General features: G+C 42.8%; 1 protein-coding gene across 1 annotated transcript in view; it reads left to right on the forward strand.

Annotated features, from left to right (window-relative positions):
* Nucleotides 1-16,357, forward strand: part of LOC124596411 (spore wall protein 2-like) — a 194,959-nt gene that overhangs the window by 67,319 nt on the left and 111,283 nt on the right. The window contains exon 3 of the mRNA XM_047135577.1: nucleotides 12,455-13,300. Coding sequence (XP_046991533.1) covers nucleotides 12,455-13,300 — 846 coding nt within the window. The remainder of the gene's footprint in view (nucleotides 1-12,454; nucleotides 13,301-16,357) is intronic.

Consider the following 16,357-nt stretch of genomic DNA (forward strand, 5'->3'; position numbering starts at 1 on the left):
AATCAGAATTAACTACATGAATGTCCATGGGCGAAGGTCCACGATCCTGAGTGTCCTTGGTTCGATTCCGGCGCGAAGCAAAGTGCCTGGAATGATTGTGATTGTCAGATCGGAGCTTTTTCTGGCAAACACTTTGAACATGTCCTTTCCTATTACAGAAAAAGCAAATAGCTTGGCGCGATGGGCAATGTTCACGCGAATGTCTAGTAGCACACCGCGGGCATGATTTCACTGCATTTGTTGGCTGGCGCGGCACACCTGGTTTAGAGCGCGGCGGCAGCTGCGTTTGTGTGCGCGAGGGCAGTTGACCGGGCCGCGCAGCTCACCCGGCGGGCCGGTTAATCTTACACACGGCTGGCGAAGTTTCAAAAGATTCCTGAACACAGTCAAGTGTGTCTTGTCTATCCAATATGTCTATCACTTGTTGAAGGGAGGGATTAACTAGTTTCAAAATGTGCTCCCGTATGCGAACATCAGAAACGTTCTGTGCAATAGCATCACGTACCATTGTATCTGAATAAGAAGGCCACAGTCACAGGCACAGTCCCTAGTAAGTCCTTGCAATGTTGCTACCCACTCCCTATTCGTTTGACCGGCCGTACGTTTTGTACGAAAAAACGTATACCGTTTTGCAACCACATTAACTGTGTCTTTGAAATAGGCATCTAAAGCAGACAAAATTTCCTCGTAGGACAGAGTTGCTACGTCGCGTCGGGGAAACAATTTCACTATCACACGGTAGGTGGACACACCGACACAAGAAAGCAAAAACGGCTGCCGCTCATTACCTTGAGTTCTGTAGGCGGCGAGATGGAAGGCGAACTGTCGGGACCATTCTGGCCACGACTCGTGCGCCGCATTAAAACTGCGAAACGGCGGTGCAACAGCATGTTGTGGCTGCGGTAGCGGTGAAGCGGCGGCTGGCGTATCGGTTTGAATGGCACGTTGACCCTGGACGAGCTGTCCAAAGGCATCCAATAACACCTGCGTCTGCTGATTCTGCAAGCGATAAAATTCAGACAGTACATCTGGAGATTGTGGCGAAGCCATGACAAATCAGAGCAAAGCAATGAGTAAGAACTAGAGATGGGGGATGCACTCTTGAACTAATTCATAGAGTTGAATCTTTCAAAGGAGTGAACAATCAGTGATTCAGAAAAAAAGAACGGTAGCTCCAAACGTTTCCCATGGCAGAGAGAGAGAGAGAGAGAGAGAGAGAGAGAGAGAGAGAGAGAGAGAGAGAGAGAGAGAGAGACGGAGCATATCAGCGGCGCCTCTGCTGGTCACAGCACAGTGCACGCCACACAACACAGCCAGCGCCGGCCTCTGCCCTGCTTGTACCTTGGCTGCCTCCATTGTGCAGTGCCCCATTGGATTTAGTGTTTCACATATGCTGTGCCTTCTCTGTGCCGCGCGCAGTGTCTGGCGCAGCTTGACTTCGCATCGCACTCTGTCGGCGATCGTTTCAGTCGCACGTCCTGCCCTCTGGGCAGTTGATGCGAGCAACAGGACAGAGAGCCACCTAGCGGATAACATAGGAACTACTTGCAACAACCTGCTCGCAAGAGAACAGAAGATTTGTCTCGGAGCGGGTGAGTTCACCGCTCCCCCCACCCTCGGAACTCGCCCGCTCAACGCTCACCCCACCGTCTCGACTCTAGCCAGAGCGTTGAGCAAAGCGACTCAGGTGTCACTCTGGTCTCTGCGGTCTCAGCTCACGCAGTAATACAGCTCGCGGCTCGACCTGCTCGACTCAGCGGCTCTGCATCGGAGTTCGTCTCTACTGGATATTGTTCTTCGTAGTAATACCGCTACATATATTACATTATTATGTTATGTATACATCATTTGTTTTTATTTTATTTTTATTTGTTTAAACCGATTAGATTAGGTTCCTGACGACTCCTCTTACTATAGGATTTTTATTATGGACACTCGAATTTACGCTTTAATTACGAGCGAACCGATAAACGTATCGCAAAATGTGATACACCAATATTTTCCTTCTTTTATTCTGCGTAAGGCTATATGCAGCACTTTCGTTTTACAGTCAAATTTATAGTTTTTTTCTTATTCTGGTACGGATTTTACGATTTTAGGCGTCTTCGGAAGGAAACGTTCACTTTAAAAATATATGGCTTGCGATGTATTTGTATGAGGTTAATGAAATTTTAATACATTGTAGCCAAATATATTGTTAATGTAAATCTCAAGTTACAACATTTTCCGATCACCCAAAAAACCACGATAGTGCAAAATAAATCAATAATCAAAAACTTTGTCATATCGTGGAAATTTCAATAAACAATACAAAATTCTTACTCATTATCTGTGTTACTTCAAAATAGGATCAAATAAGATCAAAATACAGGTATAGTACTGGAATAAACCAAGTTTAAAGGGCAATGTGCCTTCCATTTATTTTCTATTGTAAATGAGTGGTGAGTCATGAAAAAGAGCTAATTCATTTCAGGGAGTGAACAGTTCTGATCCGATCTCTGAAAAGAACAGTTTTGCCCATCTCTAGTAAGAACACGATCCGTTAAGCCTCGGCGCCAAATGATGTGTGGACAGAAGTGCCGACACAGTCTTATTTTGAGGGGGCCGATAGGCACGCTATCTAACGCAGACAGGCGTGAATTCTGGAACAGGATAACTATTGAATGGTAGCAAGAAAAGTACGTAGCTGCTTTATACTTAACTTTATTCGTGGATGAATACAGCGTTCTTCTGGAGACATTTATACTATAACTCTCAAACTATGTAAGGCTAATGGCGCCTTGCTAGGTCGTAGCCATGGACTTAGCAGAAGGCTATTCTAACTGTCTCTCGGCAAATGAGAGGAAGGCTTCGTCCGTATTGTCGCTAGCAATAGCGTCGTACAACTGGGGCGAGTGCTCGTCTGTATCTCGAGACCTGCCTTGTGGTGGCGCTAGGTCTGCGATCACACAGTGGCGACACGCGGGTCCGACATGTACTAAATGGACCGCGGCAGATTTAAGCTACCACCTAGCAAGTGTGGTGTCTGGCGGTGACACCACACCAGGTTCTTTGAAAAACTGTATTCTCACTTCGATGTGTACAGCTAAACGTGTGTTGAAGGGCGGGGGGGGGGGCGGGGGGGGGGGGCGGGGGGGCGGGGGGGGGGGAGTCGAAGAAGACTGCAATTAAACCACCTAGAGTCCTACCACTACCAAACACATCAGGTGGAATTATTCCGTTCCTCGTTCCAGCCCTTGCAGCTCTGTCGGCGGTAGGTTCACTCACAGGTGGGGCTGCAGCTGTAGCCAGAGCGTCAAAAATGCACAGGCATCTAGAGGAAGCCAGAAGACATAATCGGGCCACGGAAGCAGCAGCTATCGGAAAGGGTCTCTACTTTAAACCATACAGAAAAGGACTAGGTCTCTTCATAAATAAAAAAAGTTCGTTAGTTATCCTACCTGATCGAGCACTCACGAATAAAGATATTATTAATATTGTTAAAGAGAAACATCACATTCCTGGATTCCGTTGCGTCTTTATGCGGGATACATTACCGGAGACTATGTGGCGGACTAATGAGTGCGGAATTGTAAATTTAGATGTTGCTGGGGGTCCAGGAATCCATTGGGTGGCGTATGTTAAGGAAAGTGCGAATACAGTACAATATTTCGATTCATTTGGGGATTTACAGCCGCCTGAAGATTCACAGCGCTACTTCACCAGCAAAAGTCGTGTTTTCTACAATCTACGGCGATGTCAGGACTTTAACACATACCTGTGCGGGCATCTCAGCATTATGTTCCTCATCACAGCCATGGCAAATTAGCCTTCGCCTGTATCAGCGAACTTCTGGAATGCGCGCTATATTTAGACTGAACGGTGAGAAGTCTGGAATGCCCGCTTTCTCCTCTCCTTGTCAGAGCCGGTGTGCGAACATCCACGCATATGAAACAGCCATAACTGAACGCACGCCCATCATTTGAGGTTTAGATGCTATGTCATACACACTGACTTTAAAAGAGCGAGTATCAGCATTACGTGCAAATTACTTTCCGCCGATTTAAGTGCAGGGGACTGGCGTATTGCTCTGATTGGTCTGGAGGCGTATAACAGCATTCCAAATTTCACGAAGAGCATCTGGAAATTGACGGTCGGAAGGAGAGTCTACAAATACAACTTGGTGCCTACGATATTGATGATTTAAACGAAGTGTTAAAACAGTCAGGAAAAAGGTATTGAACTGCGGGCAAACATTAATATCCGTAAATCAAATACGGGCAGAGAGCTACGATCGACTTTAGACAGATTCAATAGGTCCACTGCTAGGTTTTGCAAATGATCGTGTTTTGGTGAGGGACGCCAGTAAATTTTATGCATCGGATCAAGCTGTAGGTATACTACCAGTCAGCACAATCCACGTTGAGAGCAATATTGCCACAAACTCATACCTCAACGATAAGTTGATTCATCCCTACAGTCGGCACTGGGTATAAAATAGTTCAAGCCCACACAAACTATATATGTCCCAGTAACAGTTCAGATATTGGATTACCTAGAATTGCGTGTTGTTGACCAGAGTAATCAGCTTGTTAGCTTTCGAGGAGAAGAGATCATTGTACGCTTGCTCAATTATTGGAAGTATCACAACACATGGTGCAGAGTTGTGGGAACTAACTCAGAGGCAGAAAGATCGCCTGATGGCTGTCGAGATGGATTTCTGGAGGCGAAGTTGTGGATACTCCAGACTTGACCATATTACAAGTGATAGGACCAGAGAGGTTATGAATGTCAAAAGCACAATCCTAGACTAGATAGAAAGGAAGCGCCTACTCTGGTATAGTCACTTACAGCGTATTCCAGACACAAGATGGCCAAAACGGGTATGGTAATGGACTCCACATCAAAGAAGAAGGCGCGGTAGACCTGCGAGATGTTGGAAAGACGACGTCAACGAAGCAACGGCGGCAAGAAGTCTTAATGAAGGAGACTGGATAGACCGTGAACGATGGTGATTGGGATAAGAGAGGGGGCAGCAGCCGTAGAAACCTCGCTCATCTATATATGAACACCTAATAATGCCTAACCGGAGAATAAACGCCGGATAACTAAACCGTTGATTGTGGCAGGGTTAGTGAAGCTAACCGGAGAATAAGTTACGTAATTAGTCACGACAAGAATGTTTATTAGAACGAAGAAGCAGAAACGGGGACATCACACAAATTATGTAAGAATAAGACGATTCCAAAAAAATGTTGAAGTATGTGTGAAATCTTATGGAACTTAACTGCTAAGGTCATCAGTCCCTAAGCTTACACACTACTTAACCCAAATTTAGCCTAAGGACACACACACACACACACACACACACACACACACACACACACACACACACACACGAAGGAGGACTAACCTCCGCCGGGACCAGCCACACAGTCCACGATTGCAGCGCCCATAGACCGCTCGGTTACTCCCGAGCAGCGACGATTCAAATTTTATACAAAAATTTCGTACTACTACTTTCGATCTCATGCTTGGGAAGCTGTAGCATATGAATGAAATGTGAAACTACTTCCGAACATGAAGCTTTTTGCTTGTAGTAGGCTTGATAAGCATTTGATATTGGTACTTCGTGAATTATATTTTCTCGTGTTATAAAAATGACCATTTGTGCCAAAACTGTCTCGTTTATTTGGTGTTTGTTAAGATAGCTACAATATTAGACAGGCTTATTTTGTTTTATCTAGCAGACAGTGACAAAAACACGTTATCAGATTGAGAAATCACCAAGTCTTGGGTATTGTATGTACTAACGGCTTTTTCAGTATTAGCCAAATAATTTCTTTTTTCATGTAGCAAAACATTTGACGATCTTTGATGAGGTAATAGATTCTTTCCCAGAAAGGAAAGCACGTCATGTAAATCTGTAACAAAGTTAGAGAGTAAAAATGCTAGGTTTAATGTCTGACGAAATGTACTGTCTTGCTTGTCTCTTCTACTGGTTTCATGTATCCTATATTTAATTTTATATCACACAAAAAAACGAGTTATTAGCTATAGGCAATAAATAATGCAAATTTTCTGAAGAGTTCTTGTTCTCCCGGTTACAAATTATCCCATCCAATATTGATTGCGAGTTTTTTTCTGATGCGCAAAGCAGTCTCAGTTATAGTGGGAAAGGTGATAATCTTCACACGACCGACGTTTACGTTCAGTGATTTTGCTGTTTTCTCTTCGTTTATTGCTCTCACGTCAAGTGAAAACAAAATGGATTTCTGTGGCTGAGAGCTATCAAGTGAATTAAAATACATTGACAGGAGTACGGAAGGCTAAATTATGTTATTAGTTTCAGATTTTATTTTATTTCCATCTTTCTGACAGTCAAGCATTAATAGCCTTACAGAACAATGAAGTTATATTTGTCGAAGAGATTTGGCTTTCATTAATCTTTTCCACTGAGGCAGTCAATTTATTTGAAACGAAGTGTTTAATTCCACACTACTGGCTGGTTTCAACGGTTTGCTGCATTTCGAAAGTGCATGTTTTCATCTTCTAGCACGTATGAAATTATGTCATAATGAAGAACCAAAGATGAAATAATACATTACTGGTACTCCAAGAAAATTTACATCCGAATCTGGACATAGGAATGTCCACATCAAGCCGAATTACGCGTTTTAGTGTGGTTCACGAAATTCCGATGCACTTTGAGTATACTCTGATGTCTTTTTCTTTTATGACAATGTAAGATCGTTTAATGTCTTACACCTACGAACATACGAGCTTCCAGAATCCTAGTAGCTGCGCAAGCGCGGTGACGCCTGTTATCTGGCGCTCTGGCAACTACTGAGGCGAACCTATAACAGGTCGCGGGAAAATATTGCGAATGGTTGTTTGAAAATCGTTACTTTCAAAGTAAATTTCCTTTTATGTAAGTTGTACTATGTGCGAGAATTTACGATGAACTCCTTAAATCACAGAGCGTTTGACTCATTTAAAAATCAAGTCTGGTACGAACATTTAGAAAAATTTCGAGCTCAGAAGATCAGTCATGTCCTTTGTGGGAAGTGTGTAAGTGTAACGCGCAAAAATCAATATGGTATGTGAAAGCTTAGCTTCTCTTGCAGCTTATTAATCTTAGAGACCAAGATTATATGTGAAAACTTTGCTTTTTTTGTAGTAACAAGATGTATATTAATTTGAACCATTATTAACGTTTCCTATCTGTGAACCCACTACTGAACAGTGGTATTGCTATCACGTGTCATATGCTCGAATATCCGCTGTCATCGCCTGGCGAGATCACGTGACATGAGCTATGACTGGTTACAAAAGCGCATTGTAATCTTTATTTCAATGCTTCAGAAAGTGACATGCGGCGTTTGGTGGAATTTAAATGTACACTTCCGTAATACGAAAATATGTAGCGTACACGTTTCCAAATTCATGTATTTTTTTTACTGAATGTGGCTTTCTACAGGGCCGAGAAGTACTACGCTGGTGTATAAAGCCATAACCATTCAAAGGATTGATAAATTTTACAGGTTCGAGGAAAAGTACCCTGTCACTTAACAAGGAAAAAGTGTATTTTCACCCAGGAGAAAGTCTAATTTTCACCGAGAAATCCTGGAATTTTTTTTCTCATCCTCGTATACACCCTGTATTTACTCCTGTCAGCTTAACGTCTGGGAATTCGGTTATAAATCGAATGTTATTCACAAGAGACCAATATGTGCTTATGTGCTGTGTCGAATAATGCGCCTTTTATACGAATCAGTCCACATATATCAACCGTCGTAGAGAATTTTGTATTAATAATTTTATAACAGAAGATTATAATACGGTTTCGGACTGCAAGAAGCCTCTTCTTTGACATGCATACTTACAGTAGAAATATTTGACGTAACATCTGAAACGCCGACTTTGCACCTAGATGAATTAATTCTTAGCCTATTTCTTTGGAACTGTCATCAGAAACACCTCTCACCTCTAAAACGTGTCACCTTTTTAGCACACATTGCAACAAACTTCGCTGTTTTTTATTACAACCTAAATTCCTGAAGGAGATAGTGGGGGATTTCATACAACTGTATTTCTTTAAATGAGTGTTCGCAACTGGAAACACAAACGATCAGTTTACGCGTGACATGCTGTAGAATTTGTTTCAGTTTACAACAAATATTTATTCCTTACTTCGCTTTTTGGACTATCCCGCTTCCTCTACGTTTACGCATTGGTTTCAGTTTTACTTGTTACTGCAAATACTTCCTCACTCTGCATGATTACAAATACATCACGAATGAGAATCCTGTGGTGGATGTAGTTGCGCAGGGGTGAAGGTACGTTTGACGTTTTTGGAGTCTAACATTACGTATGACTTGGCCATGGCCTCTACGCTCGGCCACTGGTGCGGGCAGGCTGTCTAGGTAGGCTGTGCTCAGCACACCTCTCATTTTGTGCTCTATTACTCCGTCATGCAAAACTAGCCCGCCCCAACATCAACCGCTCTACTACACACAGTTTATTGACCGACCGACAAATTTCGTAACAGTCTACACAACACACGTCCCGACCGACTACATGATTTCAGCGCCCCCCTGCTCCTAGAGCTGGTTATGACGTTCTGTTCTACGCGATACCGCTTAGTATTCCACAAGTAAATAATTGGGATTTGGCTTGGCTGTTCGAACTAACAAGGCCAGAAAAAGCCGTGATAAAGCTGTGGGTAAAGAAATGGCTATTGCAATGGACCAAATGCTTTGTTACTTACGGAGCTGAGACCCGAGGATTTTCGGAATTATTTAAGAATGAATGTAAAATGCTTTTCGGAGCTCCTGAACGTCGTCATACGATAGCTAATACGATTTCTAGCCACTGGCGGAACTCAGCGCAATTAATCCCCAAAATTATCTAAAAGGATTCATGAAATCTGCAAGGTGATTAATAGTTGCTTGAGGAAATACTCGTGATAAAGCAGAAGCGAAACGATAATTAAAATATATTTATGTAAACTTTATGAATTTATGTTCGAATTTAATAATATCCCCTGTAAGTTCAAGAAATTCATTTCAGATTAGAAGGACGACTGCAAATGGCGGCGGCGCGTATTATGTAATAAATTCAGCAACATACTCATAAGAAATGAAGCACTTAACAGTTGTTAGAACTTGAGAAAAGCTCTTCACTTTGCTCTTCATAGCAGGAGGGGTGACGATAGGTTGAATTTTTGTAACACTTCTAATAATGAACCAAATGTGTCTGTAATTCGGCTTTTAGTTTTTATTTTCGCTACGTATCGGAAATTAAATAAAAATCCAATCTGTCTGTATTTAAGATTATCAGACTTCCTTTCCGATGAGTATAGGAAATAAAATCGAGAAACAGACAGATGATTAACAGTTATTCACAAAAATGTGCATTTTAATTTCTCTGTTTGCCACATGAAACTACTATAGATTCGTTAAAAATGAAAGAAGCACTTCACTTCTTACCCTCTATTGCTATACTGCTCGCACGGCATGTCCCACAGACGTCTGAAGACTCGAAAACTTTCCAGGAACTCTCTCATACAAATTTCGTCTGCCTCGCACACTGCAGTGTTAGCCACATTCGGAGTGCACTGAACCCCGCGCGTGGTGACTGAAAAGGAACTGTTGTGGGGCGGCTTGCACGACAGACTACACGATTTGCACGGCGAATGGGGTCGCGGGCAGGCAGGTGCGGCTGTCTGCTAGTCTTAGCCAACCAACCCACCGCAAAGAAAAATCTCTCTTCAGACCAACAAGCCTACAGGCGTACTGTTAGTCGGTCGGTCGGTCAACAAGCTACACGCGCACAATTTATCGGTCGGTCGGTAAACCGGCGCATGTGTAGGGTAGGGTCCTTTACTGACAGTGAGACACTGATAGTAACTGAATGAGAGAAAGAGCTCGAAAATATAAATTTCGCAATAGCAGATTCCGATGTCTCATAACAGGCTTCCGACTTCAGCGTTGAAAGATTTCAATACTATATGTAGTATACCGAAGCAACATTACGACAGATCACTGGCGACACACTAAGGGGAGTTACTGGCAATGCTTGAGGAAAGTTCGGTTGAGTGGCTGACCACGATTTCTCGCGGAGGTTTGCTTGTAACCTCAGAATCGCTCCTTCAAACTACTATGAAATTATCGAGTGAGGTAACGCAGTGGTTAGCACACTGGACTAGCATTCGGCAGGTTTACAGTGCAAACCTGCGTCCGGTCATTTAGGTATGGGATTTCCGTGATTTCCCTAAATTTCTTACTGCAAATGTCGGGATGGTTCCTGTGAAAGGGCACGGCCGACTTTTTAGTCCACCCTTCAACAGTCCGAGCTTGTGCTCCGTCTCTAATGGCTTCGCTGTCGACAGCACGTTAAACTCTAACCTCCACCTCCCAGCTACGAAATTTTTTTTGTCCAGATCTATGGAACCACAATTTCTCCACGGAAATTGGTGTCACTAAGAACCTGTGCTCCATACTTTGGGAACAATTGTCCATTTTTCATCCGGAAGTAATTAAAATTTGCGCCAGAGCGAAAACATCTATCCAGCTGCGCTGGCTATCATCAAAGACCAGGCAAAGGAAACAGAGGCAGCTCAGCGTCGAGAAGCAGAAAATACGGATTTGTCATCGGTTTAAGGTCTCAATGAACAGTATTTGCGTATACAAGGCTCCTACACACACACAAATTTATCGGATGACAGAATGACCAAATTGGTCGCAGCCTACACACGTCCGAACCGACTGTACTCGGCGATTATAGTGCCGCCCTGTTGTTTGTTTTATCTTCAGTTAATTCCGTTTTTGTTCTACGAGATCTCGCCTGGTTTTTCAGAAAAATAATAACGTGGTTTGCTTTGGCTGTTTTAAAGATGAGAAGGGAAAAAACAGAGAGAAAGCTGTGGGCAAAGAAGTGGCCAACGCAAGGGAAGAAATTCACCCATGTTCAGGCTGGGAGCTTATAATTTTCCTGATTATTTAAGAAGGGGTGAATCATGCATTTCGGGGCTGCTGGACTTAAAGGAGAAATAATGCAGTCCTGAGAGAGGTGCTAAACTCCGAGGAGAGACTGTTAGTTGCATTACGATTTCTCGTCACTGGCGGCAGACCTAAGATTCAGTACTGTCATACCGCTGCAATTATTACCTAAAATTATTCCTGAAACGTGCAACGTGATCTATAGTTGACAGAGGTAATAAATCATGATAAAATAAATAAAACAAAACGTTATTAATTTATTTACGGATGCTATACAAAAGATGATCTGCAAATTTCAGAAACTCATATCATATTTGAACAAGAAAGACTACACATGACGGTGGCGCGCATCATCTAGTAAATACAATGGATACGTAAGAAATGAAACATTTAGCGACTGTTAGAATTGTACGGTTGGGTTGTTTGAGGGAAGAGACCAAACAGCGAGGTCATCGATCTCATCGGATTAAGGAAGGACGGGGAAGGAAGTCGGCCGAAGTCGGCCGTGCCCTTTCAAAGGAACCATCCCGGAATATGCCTGGAGCGATTTAGGGAAATCACGGAAAACCTAAATCAGGATGGCCGGACGCGGGATTGAACCGTCGTCCTTCCGAATGCGAGTCCAGTGTGCTAACCACTGCAACAACTCGCTCAGCGTTAGAATTGCAATAAATAAATAAATAAAAATTAAAGATGCCACATTTGATCTACAGGGAAATTAAAATCTAAAAACATAAATAAAGAAGATCAACAGACTTAATCTCGTGTTGCACATAGAGAAACCATTATGGATTCGTTAAAAAATGAAATAAGTGCTTCATTTCTTGCACCTCTATTGTTATACTCCTCACACTATGTGTCGCGAAAAGATGTACAGTCTTTGAATTTCTCTAAAAACTCTGTCCTTAAAGTTTCGTCCGCCTCGGACGTAGAAATGTATATTACAACAGTATTTAATTCTGAGAGCTGTGTCAGAACTGGTGTTTTAGTCATGCGTTTGTCACGATCGCGATACACACGACACAATTTCTTGGGTCAGTTGTCGACTGGTCGGACGCGCCCGACAACCCGACAATAAAAATTCGTCGGTCGGTCAGTCAAAACGCCGACACACAGCCAATTTGCCAGACGGACGGTTGGTGGGGTGCCACGAGAGGCGCTGCTATCGAGTCATGTGACCTGCCTGACGGCTGCAACGGATGATACGAACAGCTGAGGGTTATTCGTCTTACGTGGTTAGATTTGATCACATCGAGTATTGAGCACGGAGTTGGCAGGAGTTGTTTTGTTGTTGTTGCTGTTTGGAGTGGAGTTTTGTTGTTGCTTTGGGAGGAGAGTTGTTTTGTTTCGAGGGGAGTTGTTTTGTTTCGAGGGGAGTTGTTTTGTTTCGAGGGGAGTTGTTTTGTTTCGAGGGGAGTTGTTTTGTTTCGAGGGGAGTTGTTTTGTTTCGAGGGGAGTTGTTTTGTTTCGAGGGGAGTTGTTTTGTTTCGAGGGGAGTGAGAGTGGTGCTGAGGAGAGTGAGAGTGGTGCTGAGGAGGGTGAGAGTGGTGCTGAGGAGGGTGAGAGTGGTGCTGAGGAGGGTGAGAGTGGTGCTGAGGAGGGTGAGAGTGGTGCTGAGGAGGGTGAGAGTGGTGCTGAGGAGGGTGAGAGTGGTGCTGAGGAGGGTGAGAGTGGTGCTGAGGAGGGTGAGAGTGGTGCTGAGGAGGGTGAGAGTGGTGCTGAGGAGGGTGAGAGTGGTGCTGAGGAGGGTGAGAGTGGTGCTGAGGAGGGTGAGAGTGGTGCTGAGGAGGGTGAGAGTGGTGCTGAGGAGGGTGAGAGTGGTGCTGAGGAGGGTGAGAGTGGTGCTGAGGAGGGTGAGAGTGGTGCTGAGGAGGGTGAGAGTGGTGCTGACGAGGGTGAGAGTGGTGCTGACGAGGGTGAGAGTGGTGCTGACGAGGGTGAGAGTGGTGCTGACGAGGGTGAGAGTGGTGCTGACGAGGGTGAGAGTGGTGCTGACGAGGGTGAGAGTGGTGCTGACGAGGGTGAGAGTGGTGCTGACGAGGGTGAGAGTGGTGCTGACGAGGGTGAGAGTGGTGCTGACGAGGGTGAGAGTGGTGCTGACGAGGGTGAGAGTGGTGCTGACGAGGGTGAGAGTGGTGCTGACGAGGGTGAGAGTGGTGCTGACGAGGGTGAGAGTGGTGCTGACGAGGGTGAGAGTGGTGCTGACGAGGGTGAGAGTGGTGCTGACGAGGGTGAGAGTGGTGCTGACGAGGGTGAGAGTGGTGCTGACGAGAGTGTTTTTGCTTTGGGAGGAGAGTGCCATCAAGATAACAGCCATGGTAAGTGAACTCTGATATTTTTTGTAAATTGTATTTTGCTGGGATGTTAAGTTTTAAGAAAATGACGGTGTTCATATTTTATTTGATGTTCTTATTAACATGTTATGCATGTGAAATGAAAGTCCCCTATATTTATATATATCTCTCTCATTAAAACTTCCCTCTGATACAATTTGTATAATAGCATGCTCATTGCGATTATTTGTTTTACAATAACATCAAAAACAGACTTTTTACATTATTATTTTGCCTGTTTCGACTCTATACATGGTTGATTTTTTAATCTGCAGTGGCTGCGCTGTTTACTTTCGCATTAGAGGATTTCCTTCAGTCATCTGATTTCATATTTCGTATCCATCCAACTCGAAAATCTCTGGGTGAAGGGTGTGAGAAGATAAGTTTAGAAACCCACCAAACGTTGCATAATACGTTTTCAGAATTGTCTGGAAGAGGACAGGTAATTCATATAAATTTCGTTGTCTGTGATAAGGAAATTTACGAGTAGGTCATTGCTTCCTGCAGTGGGAGAAGTTGTCTGTGATAAGTTTCCAGCAGCTGTTTCGACCAATAACGAACGATTCTTTCCATTAATTTAAGGTTGTTTTCTTGTTAGTGTTTGGCAAGAATTTCTACTTCTCGTGGTTGGCCCGTTAATTTGAGTTTTTAGTAGTGATTATTACGCATGTTAAGTTTGTTCGCGGATGCAATGAGTGGCACTATGAGGGACATATTCTTTATGCTTGAAACCCAGATGGCCGGTATTTTCATATCATGAGTCAAAGCAGACATGTGGGATCGCAACCTATTGGTAATCCCGTAAACAGTGCTGTGCAATGAACATTAAAACTATACTGGTACATGTTTACATCCTGTTACTTTAAGCACAAGGTTTGCAATTGTAGTTCAGGGATTATACGCTCTCGTGTTCTATAAATTGCAAGTAATAGGTTGGAGTGAATGTAACGGTTGCTGCTCTAGTGGATCAAAGATACGTTCTAGACGTTCAAGAAAACGGAGGGGGGATGGAAGAGACTGCCGATTTACTTCGATACACAGCTCTCAAGGGACTTGTACGAAGAGTTCATAGTGAGTAGAAAGATAGTGCAAATCAGAAATTTTTTCCCTTCATTGGAACTTTGAAGGAAGGATCTGTCTTAGGAAAAACGTGAACCTAAACGGGAAAAATGAACACCTCACGGTAAACCAAATAATATCCTTATAACCTTAGCAATATGGTGGAATGCCTCACATGAAGTGAAAGAAGCCCAGTATTTTGTTCTAATGTTTGAAGAGTCTAAAGGGTTTTCGAAAACTGAGAAAATATAGTCATTCGGTGCTATTTGGGTGGTAACGTATACGAAACGTCCCTAGTCTTCGAACCTGTAAAAACTTGGTAGTCTACATTAAGAAAAAACTACCAACCGTAATTTAAATTTCTGTTGCACAATCACATGACGGAGCTGCACCTACGAGTGATTTTTATGGACGTATTCGAGCTGTTTTAAGCAAACAAATCCCACAAGCCACCTACACACACTATCATCGTCCTTTAAAGGATGAGGCTGTTGCCTGTTACGACCTTTGAAACAAACTCATACCCATCTTTATCCAGGCCTTCCAATATCTCCCATTTCTGCTTGTAGTCCTCAATCGTATGAGGAATTCTGTGACCTGGAATTATCATGAGGTGTTTGCTCCCAATCTTCACGATATTTCTTTTAACTTTTTCATTCATGATGGAAATATTTCTCTTCTAATTCTTCGTTTTCAATCATATCTTCTTGTGCAGCTCTTTGTCTTTCTCAGGAACCCCATTTCTTCTGTTTGAATTTTATTTTCTTGTGGTAAACAAACTTTCGATTGTGTAAGATAACACCGGAACAGCCGTTACTTTATAGAATATCACGACTGTTTGTTTTTGTGCTTTATAAGCCAGTGTTCTGCTAGCGGTGCCACAGAGAGCTTGAAATTTCTGTATTTAATTTTCAATATCAGGGTCCAAATCAAAACTTCCAGCGGATCCTAAATAAGAGTTGAGACACTTGTTCTAAAACTCAATTATCCAAAACAATTTTTGACCTGACTGGAGATTTTCCTCAGAATGCCATTATTTTTGTTTTGTTACTAGAAATTCTAAAGATGTACTTCCGTTCTGCTGATATATTGATCTTTGTTAGCTGGTACACTGATCTTTGGAGGTCAGTCTGAAATACATTCAGATATTGCTCATTCGTTATGTTAATTCCTTTGTTTACTTTACATTTGCATTTGAGGTAATGTCATTGTAGCATTAAAAAGGATAGGTGACAGTCCACATCCTTATCTAACCCGTTGGTTAATAATTATTTCATCTAATCGATTCCTACCTGTGTTTACTGCATTGCATGTGCTATTGTAAAGACTTTTCACTACCTCAGTTAGGTAGTACGTATATCAATATTTGGACATAATCTTCCATAGGCTCTCACGGCTCACGCGTCCAAAAGCCTTGTGAAGATCGGTAAGGCCATATGGGTTTGTACATTAAACTCTGTCTTTTTCCTATCATGTTTTTAATTACAACCACAATGACTGTGCATAAACGACCTAAAACCATTATGTTCCTCAGAAATAATAGTTTCTGTAATATTCTGCATGTCATTATTGTTCTATCTATATAGTATGTAGCCAGTGTTTGGAAGACTTACGCCGCGATAGCTCCTACAATCACTGTTTTTCCCTTTCCTGGAGAGAGATCACTTCTGCTATGTACCAATGGTCTGGGGATCTTACATTTCGACCAACATTCATTTGTTAATTGTAAAGTCTTATTTAGTGGTAACCCTCCATATTTAATTAGCTCTGCATGTATTCCATCTATTCTTTTTTTTCCTGTATTTCATGCCTTTCAAATCGTATTGTAGTTCGTCCGTAGTAATTGCGCTACTGATTCATTGTTCATACTTTCTCGAGTGTCATTTTCAGCATTCAGTGTAATTTATCCATTGCTTATAATGTTTAGTAAGGCAGCGTCTTTTTCTTTCTTGTTGAGCGCTTTCATGACCTCGTATGCACATT

The sequence above is a fragment of the Schistocerca americana genome, chromosome 1, assembly GCF_021461395.2.
Source record: "Schistocerca americana isolate TAMUIC-IGC-003095 chromosome 1, iqSchAmer2.1, whole genome shotgun sequence".
NCBI classification, from domain to species: domain Eukaryota; kingdom Metazoa; phylum Arthropoda; class Insecta; order Orthoptera; family Acrididae; genus Schistocerca; species Schistocerca americana.